At 39.2% G+C, this 15822-nt stretch overlaps 1 protein-coding gene and 1 pseudogene across 2 annotated transcripts; both read right to left on the bottom strand.

The window, feature by feature from the left end:
• Window positions 1-1926: 1926 nt before the first annotated feature.
• On the bottom strand, window positions 1927-7083 carry LOC116326991 (annotated as a pseudogene).
• A 1973-nt stretch (window positions 7084-9056) lies between these two features.
• LOC116326992 (dehydrogenase/reductase SDR family member 11-like) lies at window positions 9057-15122 on the bottom strand. 2 transcript variants are annotated; one of them, XM_039622442.1, is made up of 7 exons: window positions 14906-15122; window positions 11679-11888; window positions 11464-11558; window positions 10371-10500; window positions 10179-10271; window positions 10031-10096; window positions 9057-9188 (listed from the first exon to the last, which is right to left on the bottom strand). In XM_039622442.1, exons 1-7 carry the CDS (start codon window positions 14918-14920, stop codon window positions 9159-9161), a joined length of 639 nt encoding a protein of 212 aa, XP_039478376.1. In that variant the 5' UTR covers window positions 14921-15122; the 3' UTR covers window positions 9057-9158. The 2 variants fall into 2 exon arrangements, with proteins under 2 accessions (XP_039478376.1, XP_031604306.2); XM_031748446.2 differs by lacking the exon at window positions 14906-15122 and adding an exon at window positions 12952-13323.
• Between the last annotated feature and the right edge of the window lie 700 nt (window positions 15123-15822).

The following is a 15822-nucleotide window of genomic DNA, read 5'->3' as shown; positions in this document are numbered from 1 at the left end:
TTCATACCTTAGTAAATAATGTCTATAAAAACTGTTTAATGACAAGTTAAAATCATCTTCATAAATGTAGTAAAGAAGTAAAAACAAAACAAAACAAAACAAAACAGTACATTATTTGACAGGGTCACATTGTGTAGTTATATAAGGACTGCTCTGTCGCTTGCACCTGCTTTATCGGGATTGTCCTTGTAGAGTCATGGAGCAAATTCAGTCTCCACTAAACCAGAAAAATGCACTGAAAAAAGAGTGGATACTGAGGAAACTCGGAACAGTTGTGCAGGTGTCTCACAGAAACTGAGATTATGTGATTAATGTATGTGAGAGTGGAAAACTACACGATGTGCAGACTTGCTGCAGCAGAATGCGATTTACACTGTTAATATTTAACTGCTAACCAGATCTAAGGGGCCACCGTGACCATGACCCAGCCGCTGGTTTTTCCATTTAGCAGAGGCACTAAATGAACAAAGCCAGCGTTGTTGATGCTGTTGAGGATAATAGATCTGTCTGTGTGAGGAATGCTCCTCAGATCAGCCTTTAGAATAGGACTGCATAGGACTTTTGTTTATGTAAAGTTATTGTAAGTAAACAGATTATAGCTTTGAGTCTGTATATCACATAAAACAGATTTCTGTAGCTGAAAGACAAGAATGAGGACGGCTGTTTGTCCATGATTTGGAAAAAATTGTGGCAGAGCCAGCCTGATAGAATCTCTTCCCCAAATAGAAGATGGCTGTGGGCTGATCCTGTCCAAGATTAGGACAGAAGACAAAGATCAAGAGCATTAACTAATCATAATCTTAAAGTACTTAAATTAAAATATGACATGGGGATACAGATTCTGGCAGTGTGGAATGAAATAAAAATCTGATGTCAGAACAGACACTGTGTTCATTGAAGAGAATGTAAGATAAACAGGTTGTGTGTCTAGTGTGGATGCTAAAAGGGCTGCAAGCCCCAAATGATTCACCCCCCTGCTGTATTTAGGTTTAAAGTAAAATTCTGACTAGAAGTAATCTCAACATTTTGCAGGACATAGTAGTGGTAGACGAGAGTTTCAAAAAAGATGACATTTGTTTATGCCACAGCGTTTTAATCAAGTCCAGGTCTGGACTCGATCATTGCAATACCTTAATTCTTTTCTCTTTCAGTCATTCTGTTTTGGACTCGCTGATCATAAATCAACCCGTTGCGTGACCCAGTTTCAGCCAAGCTTTAAGCAGTCGAACTGATGACCTCACCTTTGTCTCTAGAATACTTTGGTATACGGAGGGGCTCACAGTCAACTCAATGACTGCAAATTGCCCAGCTCTTGTGGATGCAAAACAAGTCAAACCATCACCCCTGCACCACTGTGCTGACAGTTGATGTGAGGTGTTTGGTTTTTGCCAAATGTGGTGCTGTGGATTACAGCCACTTTGGTCACTGTCCAAAGAGCATTGCTCCAGAAGTCTTGTGATTTGCTCAGATCTAACTTTGCAGGAGAAGATGACCCAAATGTAGACTGCTGGGATGCACTTGGAATAAACAAAATGTGCGCCTTTTATTGTGGCTGACCCAGAATATGAAAAACTCATCACACAAGAAACCAGCAGGAAGCACATTAGGAGCAAAGCGAGCTGGAACACAGTGTGACACAACCAAACCGAGGCTTTAGAAACACACAGGACATGGGAGAATAAAACCGAAGGCAAAGCACAAGAGACAACTCACAAAGTAAAGCCGACAGTCACCAACTAGACACAGAGCAGTGACAAAAACACAGCATGGAGAAACATATGGGAGGCTACAGTCAACTAAAACACAAAGAATCCACCTCTAAGACTACTTATCATTTTAAGTATAAAACAGAACACACAATGCTGGAATACTGACAGAGACAAAAAAATAATGAAACTCAGTCAATTAGGATTTAAAACCACAGCTTAAGAATAACAATGAGTCAGTAGGTTCACCATTTTATTTAATTATTTATATTTGTGATGTGTCACTTATTAATATTACATAAATATATTTACTATTTACTTTTGTATTTTGTTTTTCTAAAATTTGTACAATTATCTTACATATCTTGCTATACCTCATTAATACTGCTAATGCTTAATTTTTCAAGTACATTTATACTTAAGGTTCAGACATGGTTTTTAAACCATAAAGATTTTATTAAAAATCAGACATCCCTTAATGCAATTTAAAAAAAAAAAAAAAAAAAAAAAAAGAAATGCAACAAATTTCCCCTGAAGATTGTTTTTATTTTATACATTTATGAAAAATAAAAACACCATAAAATTGTTCCATCATTGTATCAAGTCATTATCTTTTAAAATGTTGCAAAGAAGTGAAATTTGTCATTGTATCGTTTGAGGTTCTCGTGGCGCAGCTCTAAGACACCTGCTCTGTCGCACGCATCTGAATGTCTCCAATCTGAAACAAAAGTTACGTGAACGTTGTCTAATTATGAGTCAAAGTTAAAATGTAAAAAAGGAAATACACAATAACAAGCATTAAAAACAAGAGCAAAGGACAAACCTGAACATGAGGAGGGGCGCTGAGCACATATACAACAGAACTGGCAACATCTTTTGCTTCCAGAGGCTGTCAGAGAAGTGAAAAGTGACTGAATACCCTTTACTTGAGTAATCATATTAACGGTACTTTAATTATAGGAATGATCCCTTTACCTTATATTCTGAGTATAGACCGGCAGACTTATCGGGATTGTCCTTGAAGAGCCGTGGACCAAATTCAGTCTCCACTAAACCAGGAGAAATGCTCTGCAAGAAAAAAAAAAAAAAGATCATGAGGGAACTCCATGAAGTACTGTCTATGTGTCTCATAGCAACTGTTACTAGCATTATGAATTATACTAGCACTTTATGAGCTGGTTACGGTATATTTTAAAGCCTTACCGTGGCTCGGATATGAGTTTTTTCTGCACGCAGTTCCTGCCTCAGGCCCTCAGTCAGAGCGGTTTACAGCGAACTTGGTGGCGGTGTAGAAATGTGTACTCGCACTGGGAAGTACACGATGACCGGACATACTGCAACATAAAACAGATTACAAACCTGAGCAGGTCAGCAGAAATAACATTAAAAGTTCTTCTCTTAAAAGGCAAGTCTGACTGAATGATGCAAGAACATCTGTGGCACACAGAAGCTGAGGTCCAAAGCTGCAAAACTGTTTTATACTCAAAAAAATTGCTTAAGTCCAAAATCTGGATTTGATACTGATTTCCAGTCTAGATTTTCCTTCAGCTTTCATATTAGTTTGGGTTCTGGTTGGCCAAAATAATTGGAGATGTCACTTTATTTAGGACAGTTTATGAACATTTTAAATACTGTCTGACATTTTTTGATGGTTTATCCTGCAGATGAATAAACACTGGCCTCAGTGAGGTCTTTAAAATCTGGACTCAGTTATTTTGCAAATGTCTAAAAGTTGTAATAACAGGCATTTTGTCAAAGCAAAGTGATGGCTGTTTCAGTGCAAAAAAGGTCCGATCCCTACAGAAAACCGAAATCGCTTAGGTGTTAGGGCTGTTCGATATAACGATATATATCGGATGACGATATGAAAACGTCTATCGTTTCATATTACGCTATCGTTTGTTTCGTGGTGTCGCAAAAAATAAACTGTTTACGACCATATTTTTTTTCATCGCTTTGATGGTCACTGTAGTGGCTAGATTAATTTCTTAAAGTTCTCTCTTTCTCTTATATTTAAAATAACGACACTATGGACGGACAAGCGACTGTTTTACACGTTGTCGTTAGCAGCTGACGGTAAACCCAGCGTGTAGCTCTGTCATCCGCTTGTTTATTTTCCATAAACCTTTTACAATAAAGCTGAAGATCCTGTTGAGATTTTTCAAAATAAACTGAAATGATGACAAACAGAAAGACCACTCAAAACAAATTGAGGACCTTATTTCTAAATGAGGGGGCTACCTCTGTAGCATGGATACGGTTTGGTTATGAAAAGTCTGACATGGACCAGAAAACTGTATTCTGCAAATTATGCAGGAAACCGATCTCCACCTCAGACTCAAACACGGCAAACCTCTTCAACCACCTATGCAAGAATTACGTAAAAGATTATAGAGAGAGTTTATGGATGAGAAGCAAAAAAGAGCCATCAGGTGTTTAAAAAACAGGCTTTTCCCAGCACCACGCCGTGTAATAAATACTCACAAAAAAAAAGGCAGACGTTACAACTTATGTCTAAAAATGATTTGCTTCATGCATCGGTCAAAACACTCGACTCCACGTACACCACGCACAGCTGAAGACACTTCACGCAAGTCGAGTTGCCCGAGATTCACAGAATTTACAGAAAATGTAACATTTTTGTGATATATATCGATGTCGGGACGATAAATGTCTTATATATGGATATGAGATTTTGGTCATCGCACAGCCCTATTAGGTGTTACATAAGAAACGGCGTCTGAGGTAAAATTCTTTCAATTCAAGCCTGCAAAGCCATGTGCTGTGGTGATGCATTGTGAAAAAAGGAGAATGGTTTCTTCAAAAATAATGTCTGCGTTTCATCTGAGTCAAGGTTTCTGGATAACTGGAGAAGATTCCTCATTGAAAAGGGTGCCAGAGGGGTTTTCTATGAAGCCAGATTAATGGCTTAGCGAACTGAGGCTTGAGCATAAAGGCACAATTTTCTCTCTAGCTTGGCCAAATAACCACAGTAAGAGCAGGTTATGTTCTGAGTTTTCATCTAAAATTGACTGGTAGCACCATGCTTTAGCTAATTTCTTTCTTTTCTGTTTTTAATTCATAGCATGTTTTAAGTGAAATACAGATTCTCTGCTGGGGAAAATGTTTTATATGTCCAAGTTTTTAAGCTGAACTTTACAAAAACCACTGAAGGAAGCATTGCATTGTCATGGGAATGTACATGTATTAGTTTGGTGATTTGTTATTAACTTTGATTCTGCTGGAAGTGCAGCAGAACACACACCAAGAATCTTTGTTCAAGCAATCAAGTTAGTTTCCTTTGATATATTGACAACATAAAGAAATTTCCATGTCTCCTGTGTTAGCCTGTGGGACAACAGGCAGCACAAAGAGGGAACTCAATGATAAAATAATTTAATTAAACTGAAATGTTTATTTTACCGCTCTTTGTGCCAAATCCCAACATTTGCAGCATTAACCTTTTGTCTTATTTGCAAGTGTTGCATTTCGCTGCTATAGATTTTATTTTTTTCTTTAGCGATTTTTAATCACTATTTTAACATTATCGTCAACAAAATGCCTGTTTTTAAGTAAGTGTGCTCAGCGCATGAAGCAGAAAGTCCCACTCAACAGAGAAAGTTGATAACCACCATTGTGACAACCGTTCCATTATGGGGTTTTAGGTTTTGCTGAGCCAGCTAATCTAAAGAAAGCCTGGCTGTGTTGACCTTCATTCGTAATGCACCCCTCAGCACAACTGCACTGACGGACAGCATTGTGTAAACCTATCTGGCTTGAATGTGACGAAGTTCATTAAATTGTAAAAGACCTGCCCTCCTTTCACTTGTAGCTTTCTTTCGATTTTAGACAAATGTCGGCCATTTAAAAATAAAAAATTGTGCAGTGTTGCAAAATTAATATCATATTCACAATCTGAATAGAGAACATGCGAACATGAAAACATATATGGTGTTCTTATTAATTCAGCAGTTTTGCACTTCACAAGCTTGCACAAGCAAATAAAATGCACCTGTTTATGTTTATGATGTGCCCATCATCCACATTTCTCTCTTTCATTGACTGATATGCCTCACGCGTGCAAATACTCAACCCAAGGATGTTCACCTGCAAGAAAACAAACAGGGAAATCTTGCACAACAAAAGGGTACCAAAGGTTTTAAGCAACTTTGAATTCTGTTTAAAACTGTTTGAAAATGTTAATGTAAAACAATACCACAGCAGTAAAATCACTGATGGGTGACCTTTGTCACATTTGTTATTTCAGTTCAATGTTTTACTTGAAAACCACTCGTGAATGTCACATCAATGTAAACCAGGATCTGAGCTCTTACATCCATCATGTTCTTCCACCCGCTGGTTTTGCCACTTAGCAGCGGCTCGGGGGGTGAGCCAAACCGGCATTGTTGATGCACACGTCCACACCTTTGTGCTGCTCTTTGATCGCTGCGAACATGGACAGAATCTCCTCTTCTTTGGTCAAGTCACACTTGAAAGGCACCAAAACACCAGGGTGACCGGGGCTCTGACACTCTGCTGCCAGTTTCTGAAACCAAACAGGAAACAATAACACACTTCAGAATCCCATCTGTGTTTAATGTATGTAAAAATCGTTCAAATGTTAGATTTATATAAAGTTAGTCCAAATAAACAGATTTGAGTTTTCACTTTGCATATCACCACAAAGAGCAGTGGACACCATCTATAAACAGTAAGCTTACGGATCTGTGTTCAGATGTTATGCCAACTTGAATCTCTGCCATCTGAATAATCATTGGCCAAAGTCTTAAAGTTGTAAAGTTTTAACAGAAAACTGTCGTCATATTCTGTCTCATATAATATCACTTTCTGTTGAAAGTAGCATGAGTGACAGTTAGTTGGAATTAACATTTTGTGCGCAAGCTGTTTAACAGACGACTAAAGTGTTGTAGAGTAGAAAAGCGCTATACAAGAACGAGCACAGTTAGCGTTTACCAAATAAGTGACACTGCTGCAAATTTTCTGCATAAAGCCAACAATAAACAGCAAAATTTACTGTGTGATAGCGTCGGTTTACATTAAATTACTCTCTGCAGAAAGTTTGAGTTTCTATATCAGCGCAAACCTGAATCTTTCCGACGTCCCTGGCACAGCCCACCACTTTCATGCCGAGCCGGACTAACTCTACGGCTATAGCCGCCCCGATCCCGACCGAGGCTCCGGTCACCAGAGCCACTCTGCCCCGCCAGCGCTCCATCACAGCCCGGTAACCGCAACACACACGAAAACACCACAAGTATGAAGAAAGGGACGTTGAGCCTGCAGCACAGTGAGCCCTGGAAATGTCAAGCACCTGCGACCCGCAAACGTCGCACTCACAGTAGTCATACGTCTCGGCGTATGTGGCGTTCACGTAGATCAGTTGCAAACCGTAGAAAGCCGTAGTATCAGTTCTGTCACTGCGATTAAATACTTCAACCGATCACAGCCGTACTCACATTTAATTGACAGTATCGCATATCTTTCACTTTACCTGAAGTTAAAACATATCAACCACTAATAGGACAGACCTGTCACAAATGTAACTCCCACTGCGTATTTGCTCCGTAAAATCAAAGATACGACGGAGAAATCATGACTCGAAGTCTGTGCACCAGCAAACAAAGAGCATGGCTTAAGTGGGAATGTATTCATACAGTTTTAAGTCTCCGTGACCATGAGGATTACAGTTTATTTGGATAACTGCTTCACAATAATAACAACTGTCTCACCACTGCTCCTTCAGGTCACCTCATCTGCCAGTAAGAGGCGCTAAAAAGACCGGTTGTTACACTGTGCTTGATTTAAGGTTACACAATATTTCTTAAGGGGGCGGAACCACCTAAACTTACCTTGTTGTGCATTAGTCCAACGTTACGTTGTTAAAATTATTATTTTTGTGTATTTACTCAGTGTGAATAAAACACAAACTACGTTGGCATTTTCTTTTTTAACATTTGGCTGGTCAGCCAGGCCTCCCCTGTGGGCTCACAAACATCAGCCAGTTCACCCTCTGAAGATCACAGAGGGTTTTCTGAAAGCTAAGTTCACGCTGAACTAAAGTGAATATGTATAATAACAACTCCGAGGAGAGCAACATATTTTCCTATTAATTATTTTAATATATGTTAGTGAAAAATGTCAGTTCAAACATTGTAGACAAAGTTATTTCCAGACTAGCTAAAGTCACCACGTTTCTAAATCTAGCAAACGACTAAAACGTGTCAGCTGTTTATTTCAGGAGATCACGGTGCAACTTCAAAGAGACCAAAAAACTAACACTGATGGTAAAGTCCTCTTTTCTCAACACTTGAACACAAATATGGTGAAAACTACTCACAGCACATTTCATAAAGACCTCAAGCATAGTGCTCGAGATGTTATAATTAAGGCTTGTTTTGCAGCCACAGGACCTCGGCACTTTGCAGTCACGAACTCCTCTGTATACTCAAGTATCCTACAGTGAAATGTGAGACAATTCATCAACAACACAATGTTACAAAAGAAAATCAAAATGCTGCAATGACCTGAAGAAAAGACCTTAACCTGATTGAAATGCTGAGTGATGTGCAAAAGGAGTGCCCACAGATCTCAATGGACTGAAGTGACATCATCAAGAAGAGTGGGTCAAAATTCCTTTACAACAATGTGACAGATAAAATCATTGAGAAAATTAATTACTTCAAGTTATTGCTGCTAAACATGCTTCTACAAGCTACTGAATAATAGTTTTACTTTATTTTCAAGTATTAATTGTGCATTTCGCATAGTTTTGTTAAATAAATAATGACACTGCAAAATCTGAGATGTGTTGCTCACTGCATCCATCCATCCATCCATCTTCTTATCAGGAGCTGGGTTGTGTTAGCAGTAGTCTAAGCAGTCTTGATGCCTGAAGCACCTCAACTGGCTTCTTTCGACCAAGTGGTAACAGTAAACTGATCCACGGCTCATCAGATGGACCAGGCAATTTCTTATTATATTCTGATATGTAAAGCGTTACAACTGAAGGAGGGCATAATTTCTTTTTCACATGAATGCAGGCATGCTTGATCCAACAGCATGAGGACACTTCATCTCTTATTCCACAAAATGTAGACTCACAAGACCAGGGATAAAGACTGACTCTGAGGAATGTAGTGCTTGGCAAATGGCCACACCCTGCAGCAAAGACCTGCTTATGTACTTCATGAAAACTGTGAGAGCTGAGCTGCTTTTGCACTCATCTTCCAAAATTGCAGGGGATTATTAATAGAGTAGAATAAGTTGGACTAAAAGAAACTAAATTAAATGGTTAAATAAGCTATCATTAATCGCTGCCATTGACTTCTACAAGCATTAAATGCAAAATAAAATTTTGTCTTCTTTCAGCTACCCTAATGTGAAGGCTGGACTAGGCCCTTGCTCTGGGGTTGCCAGAAAAACAAACACCTGCTACACACCCTCAAAGTGAATGTCTCCAATCTGAAAGAAAAGTTTTGTAAATGTTATTATATTGTGAGTAAACTGCTGAAATTTAAAATGTGAAAGAGCAAAGTTTCAATAAAATTCTAAGGAGCTTGGAAAGAAAGACTTTTCACCTCTCATCCAAGAAGATTCTTCAGTTTTAAGAAGAAATGGTGGAGAGTCCAAGATTTTACTCCCTAAGGGGCGCTGTCCTTTAAGAGGGCCGTTGACCCACTATTCATCATGAGCCTCATCACATGAGCCAGGGTGTGAAAAAGAGTGTGGGCCATTATAAGCAGAGGTTTGGGTGAACCTCACAACATGTGAGTGGACTTTAAGGCATCTGGGAAGGGATCTCAAAACTGGAGACAGGTCTTGTTCTGTCGAGAAGGCTCAGCTGTACACCTGCATCTAAAGAATAAAGTTCACTCTTTCAAAGATGCCAATGTTCACATTTTGACAGAGAAGACAGATGCGTGGAAAGAGGAGTGATCTATGTGAACGACCATCCTTGAACAGAGGGGGGTCTTAGGACACCAACTGTCTGCCACCTATAATCTAGTTTTGAGATCCCTCCCAGACGCCTTAACGCCCGCTTATGTCGTGTGTTTGTTGGTCTCAAAAAGTAGGGCAAGGTCTCATAATGATTTCACCTGAAACCTCTGCTGATAATGACTCACAGCCTTTTTCACACCTTAGCTCATGCAATGATGCACATGATTAATAGTGGATCTTCAAGAAACGTAAAAGAAGTCTAGTCGCTTTCCTTTCTAAGCTCCTTAAATTACCATGACCTGGGTGACTGAGAACCTGCATTGACTCTCAGTGAAAAGGCATGAAAATGAGAGAAAAGCACAAACCTGAACATGAGGAGGGGCACTGAGCACATATGTGACAGCACTGGCCACGTCTATTGCCTTCATAGGCTGTAAGAGAAGTGAAAAGTGATTAAATACTTTGTATATGAGTAATCCTGTCAACAGTACTTGAAGTGTAAGAGTATTTTACCTTGACTGCAGCATATATACCAGCTGCTTTTTCGGGACTGTCATTGTAGAACCGTGACATAAATTCTGTCTCGACCACACCGGGAGAAATGCACTGTAATGAAGAGTGGATAAAGAGGAACTTCAGGAAGTATCCTCAGGAAGAAAAAGTGGCGTTAAAATCCTTTGGAGCTGATTAGAGTGAAAGCCTTACTGTAGCTCGGATATGGGTGTTTTCTGCACGCAGCTCCTGCCTCAGGCCCTCAGTCAGTGCGGTCACGGCGTGCTTGGTGGCAGAGTAGAAATGTGCATCAGCCAACGAAAAGACTTGATGTCCACACAAGCTGCAACAGAAAAGATTTCTAAGCTGTTATTCAGGTCAGCATTTACCAACTGATTTTGGTCTAATTTCAGCCTTTAGTACTAAAAAAAAAGGAAAAGAAAGCCCACACATACACGTGAAAAAAAAATACAATCTTTTTCAGTTTTAAGCCTTTAAATATTAGGACTTAGTACAACAATGACTTAGTCTTTAACATATTATAAATTAGGTAAATACAGCCTCAGATGAACAACAACTGTTTGTCTGTGCCTCTTTTCAAAGTTAACTGAAAATGTTTTGGTTCTGAATTTCTGGTTGACCAATGAAAGCAATAGTATGAAGACTGCTGGTCTTAGATGAGAGACCTGCATGTTGGACAAACTGCTGCTTGCTCTGCTTTTTACAGCTCTGAGATCAGTTACCAGGTTTTCTTACTATCCACCTTAGTTTTCCAGGAAAATAAATAAATAATGGGCACTGTATTCCCTGGATCATCCAGGATTTGGTATTGTGCAAGCTGGGTGAATGAAGCAGGGTTTCTGGGAAGGTAAAGACTGTAGTAGTGTCATTTGACAATAAACCTGTAATTACCTTTCAGAATATTGCAATTCTTTTTTAATAAGTGGTACCAGATTCCTGCACGGTCGCTCGGCTATGTTTCTAGCCTGATTCAAAAGACCTTGGCAAGACAAAGGTCTAAATCAGGTCAGACCACATGAGGTCTCTTGTTTGGCTTTAATTAAGCAGATTTCTTTGTCACATTTTTATCTGAACAAAGACCTCATTATTGTTGATACCTCATGTGTCCTTCTCCTGTTAGCCAAATGTCTGCTGTCTAAAAGGTCCACCGTGCAGTTTTACCAAAGGAAGCTCATAATCAGAATCTGAATGGTGGGCACAGCTGCATTATAAGATACGGGATAATGGATGATTAAGCTAGCAGATCTGTATGTCAAAAACTGTCCTTCACTAAATGAAACCGCACCTGTTCATGTTTATGATGTGTCCATCATCCACGTTTCGCTCTTTCATTGACTGATATGCTTCACGTGCACAGATACTTAGTGCAAGAACGTTCACCTGTAAGAAACCAAGCAGTTTTGTTAGGATTCATCATTTTGTTATATAGTAAACCAAAACAATGTTGCAGATTAAACCAATGTGTTCTTTGTTTTCTTTTTTAAGATAATGAGCTCTTACATCTATCATGTTCTTCCAGCTGCTGGTTTTGCCACTTAGCAGAGGTTCTGGATGAGATAAGCCAGCATTGTTGATGCACACGTCCACGCCTTTGTGCTGCTCTTTAATTGCAGCAAACATGGACAGAATCTCCTCCTCGTTGGTCAAATCGCACTTGAAAGGCACCAAAACACCAGGGTGGCCAGCACTCTGACACTCTGCTGCCAGTTTCTGAAACCAAAAAGGAAACTCATTTGAAACTCCTGGTATAGTGTTTGTGCTGCTGTTGATGCCAGTGTAAATGCTGCAATTGTTGAGTAAGCAGACTGTTGGCAACTTTTAAGCATTATCCACCTCAACACTCTATAACTTGAAGAAAATCTTCATCAGGGTCATTCAAAGCTCTTCTTTGGATGTTGGTACATGGTTAAAATGGTTGGTAAAAATATGTGTTTTGTGATAGACTGCCAGTAACAAAATGATACTAAAGATACAATTTAAAATTGGTTTTTTGTTAAGTTTGATGTTATGTGTAATCACACCACTGGCTCATTTAGGTGCTTTTTAATGCCTGAATGATTCACAGACCTGTGTTGAGTGCCTTAAAACCAAAACTATACAAAACAAACAAACAAACAAACAAACAAACAAAACGATTCTGTTGAAAATGGTCAGGATTGGAATTGGAGTTTTTTTTTTTGTTTGTTTGTTTTTTTAAAGAGTCCAAAGAAAACCTTTTAAAGACTTTCAGGTAGCCGGGAGAACAACCGTTCCACGTAGAACCACGTAAAAAATTAAAAGAAAGCCTGGCACCATGCAAACAAAAAATAAAGAAATGCGGTTCAAGACTTTTGTACAGTACTGTAAAATATAATTGAATTTAACCAAAGCAACAAACACACAAAAAGGTGCCTTTTTTCAGTGTTGGACTAAACTAGCGTCAGCTGCTAATAAACCTGTTACACCAAATGTGATTTTTTGCATTATAATGGATGGCGTGTAATTACATGATCACGGTAGTTGCTAAAAAAAACAAAAACAAAACAAGAAACAAACAAAAACAATTGAAATACAAACAAACAGCAGACATAGGTTAACCAGCCGGGACCCCCCATATTTTCTAAGTCTAATACAGCTGAAGAGCTTCTGTATATAAGTAATATTAAACATGTACTTTGTAATACGGTCAGTTTGCGTTTAATCACTTTGCACTTAGTTACAAAGTAACAGTTAGCTACACTTTGCGTAAGACGTTAAATCCCTTCAGCAATGGAGTTTTCACTTCAGGACAAACCTGAATTTTCCCAACGTCCCTGGCGCAGCCCACCACTTTCATACCGAGTCGGACTAACTCTACGGCCACAGCCGCCCCAATCCCGACCGAGGCTCCGGTCACCAGAGCCACTCTGCCCCGCCAGCGCTCCATCACAGCCCGGACACCGGTAACCTGCTACACGGACGAAAGCACCACAAGTATAAAGAAGATAACTCCAAGTCTGCAGCACAGTGACCCCGAAGCTCTTAATGTATGTAGCCATGAACGTCCTACGAGCTGAAATACGTCATACGCGTCTTTGCGGCATTCACGCCCCCTGCAACCCCCATCCCCAAATGACTGATGAACATCGAGGGTCTAGTTTTTCTACATGTATCGTAGTCCTTTTTCTATTTTCTTCGGGAGAAAAGTTGAGGGGGATGGTTGACCGAAGTCCGGGTTGGGAGGTTTAATAATTACCTTGTTCCTTGAAGTACGATTTCAGTAACTCATCTGAATAACTCAGAACACATATCAACACTGCTAGGTCAAAGTTCTGTTTTATGTTGTATTAATACAGCTTCCTTTGTTTGAGTCACTCAGGGGTTTGGCTTCTCCTTTCTGGCTGGCAAAGGCTGTGCCAAAGGACCGAGGTATTCTGAAGTACATTTTGAAGTACAGTGTATTTGCTGCAATATGAAAATAATGAACAATCTCACTGTACTTTACTATTCAGTCTGCATGGGCACCCTGTTACTGCTTCAAAATATGTTAACAAGGATGCTGAGAATGCCAGAAACATTTTTCACAAACTTCAAAGACTACTTTGGGAGATAAGAGCTGTCTGCTTCTTCACACATCTTCAGAAATCTTAGAGAGTCATTAATAGAGGAGGAGAAAGACTGGGGTCAGATTTTCACAGATCAGTGCAGTTGGCTTTCACAAGCACTGAATATAACCCACTGAGTTAAGAAAACTCTCTTGTACTTACTGTGTTTGACTCAAAGGTTTTTTTTTAAAGTGCCAGTAGCCACTGAGTGTGTGTGTGTGTCTAAGCCAGATCTACTATATCGAAGGTTCTAACAAGTTATCTATAGAACTAGATATTAACATCTCCATTGCAGTAAAACAACAATTACAACTTTTAAAAAGCAACAAATATCTCTTAACCAAAACCAAGTTAACCAAGAGTGGTTATTGCTTTGAGAAGAAGAGAGCTAACGACTGGATGAGTCTCCTTCGTTTTTCCTTTGCCTTCTAAGAATTCACTGAATTTTTTGTTTTAATGTTTCGTAATCAGAGGAAGTGGCCACACTACTTTAATGTGATCCTGGACTGGATGTCTTTTGCCAGAGTGAAAAACTCTTTCAGACCTGCTCTATGCTTTGGGACAGAATGTCTTCATTAAATAATCAAATATGTTTTATCTGAGTAAAAAAAACAACACTACATGAACTGTATTTACCTTATATCGAATATAAACAGCAGTTCCTTTATCAGGATTGTTGCTGTTTTCATGTTTGTACAATCTAAATGGTGATCACAGCGATATTGATGCACGCTCAGGCAATCCGAAGGTGATTCTGTTTGTCTAAGTTTTGTGTTTCCAGTAGAAGCAGTGTTTCATCACTCATCCAAGTAACTTCTTCAGTCTCAGCTGAATGGCGATTTTCCCAGCCTCTTAGAAAGTATACCTCAGCTTCATGCTCGTTAATATACAAACAGTCATCATGACTACACATCAGTACTATTCACAGAGATGTGGGGAATGGCTCCAATCTCAGCACAAGATTGTGAAAATGTGCACTCAGGCACCATCTCAACAACAAACATTAGTATACTTTATTTTGCTTAGCAAGACCTTTCATAATATAACCTCATGTGATTTACAGATTCAGTAAAAACACATTTTACAGAAAAACTGCAAAATGAAGTAAAACATTAAATGAGCTTTAAATTCTCCAGTTTATCAAGTGCCACTGAGAGTCCTTACCTTTAAATATAACATCTCTTATTCCTCCCGTCCTCTCTCTTACATCTTTCTCCATCTCTGAATGAAACTATCTCACATTCTTTTCTCTCCATGGAAATACAGCAGCGGGATCTTTAGCCAGCAAACACACTGCTTGACAACCTGCACAGAAACAATATGTGTGTTTGCTGATATTTGCTGAACTGTGAGAAATTGCCTGTCACTTATAAATCATTACGCCCTTTGTGTCCACTCCTCCTATGCAACATCAGCTGGATGCAAAAGTGTCATAACTACAACTTATGGAAATCTGCACCACACCAAAAGCACTGATCTAGAGCAACATACTCCACTTCAAGCCTTCAGTATAGATCTGTAAATGATGCATAAATCATTTTTCTTTCTGTGTCTTTCATCTCTTCATATGTGACAAATAGCAGCGATGGAAACACCAACACCAGACACCAGTGTGTCTTTAATGGGTTATAGTTCCTTCCATTTAGATTGAAATCAGTTTGATGTTTGCAGGGGTGTCAGAATATATTAGATCCCCTCAGATTTGTTACATCTAAAGTCAGAAGCTTGTGTTGAAAAGAGAGAGAGAGAAAGAACGTGGTCACAAAAATCAATATTTAAGTAAAGTACAGGTACTTTTAACTTTGTTCCGTTTACTTTCGTGCAAACCAAGCCAAACATTTTTTTTCTAAAACACACTTCTTACCTCCATTTCAGTCCTGGTTCTTCCACTTATCGGTGACTGTGGCTAAGCCAGTGTTGGTGCACAAACGCTTTTTGATTGATTGATTGATTGATTGATTGATTGATATACCTTTATTAGTCCCACAAGGGGGAAATTTCCCTCCATGTTCAATTTACTGTGAACATGGAGGGAATCCCCTCCTCTTTGATCAGGTCACACTTGAAAGGCATGGCAATGA

This window comes from Oreochromis aureus, linkage group 14, assembly GCF_013358895.1.
Source record: "Oreochromis aureus strain Israel breed Guangdong linkage group 14, ZZ_aureus, whole genome shotgun sequence".
NCBI classification, from domain to species: domain Eukaryota; kingdom Metazoa; phylum Chordata; class Actinopteri; order Cichliformes; family Cichlidae; genus Oreochromis; species Oreochromis aureus.
This window is presented reverse-complemented; position numbering and strand designations above follow the sequence as displayed.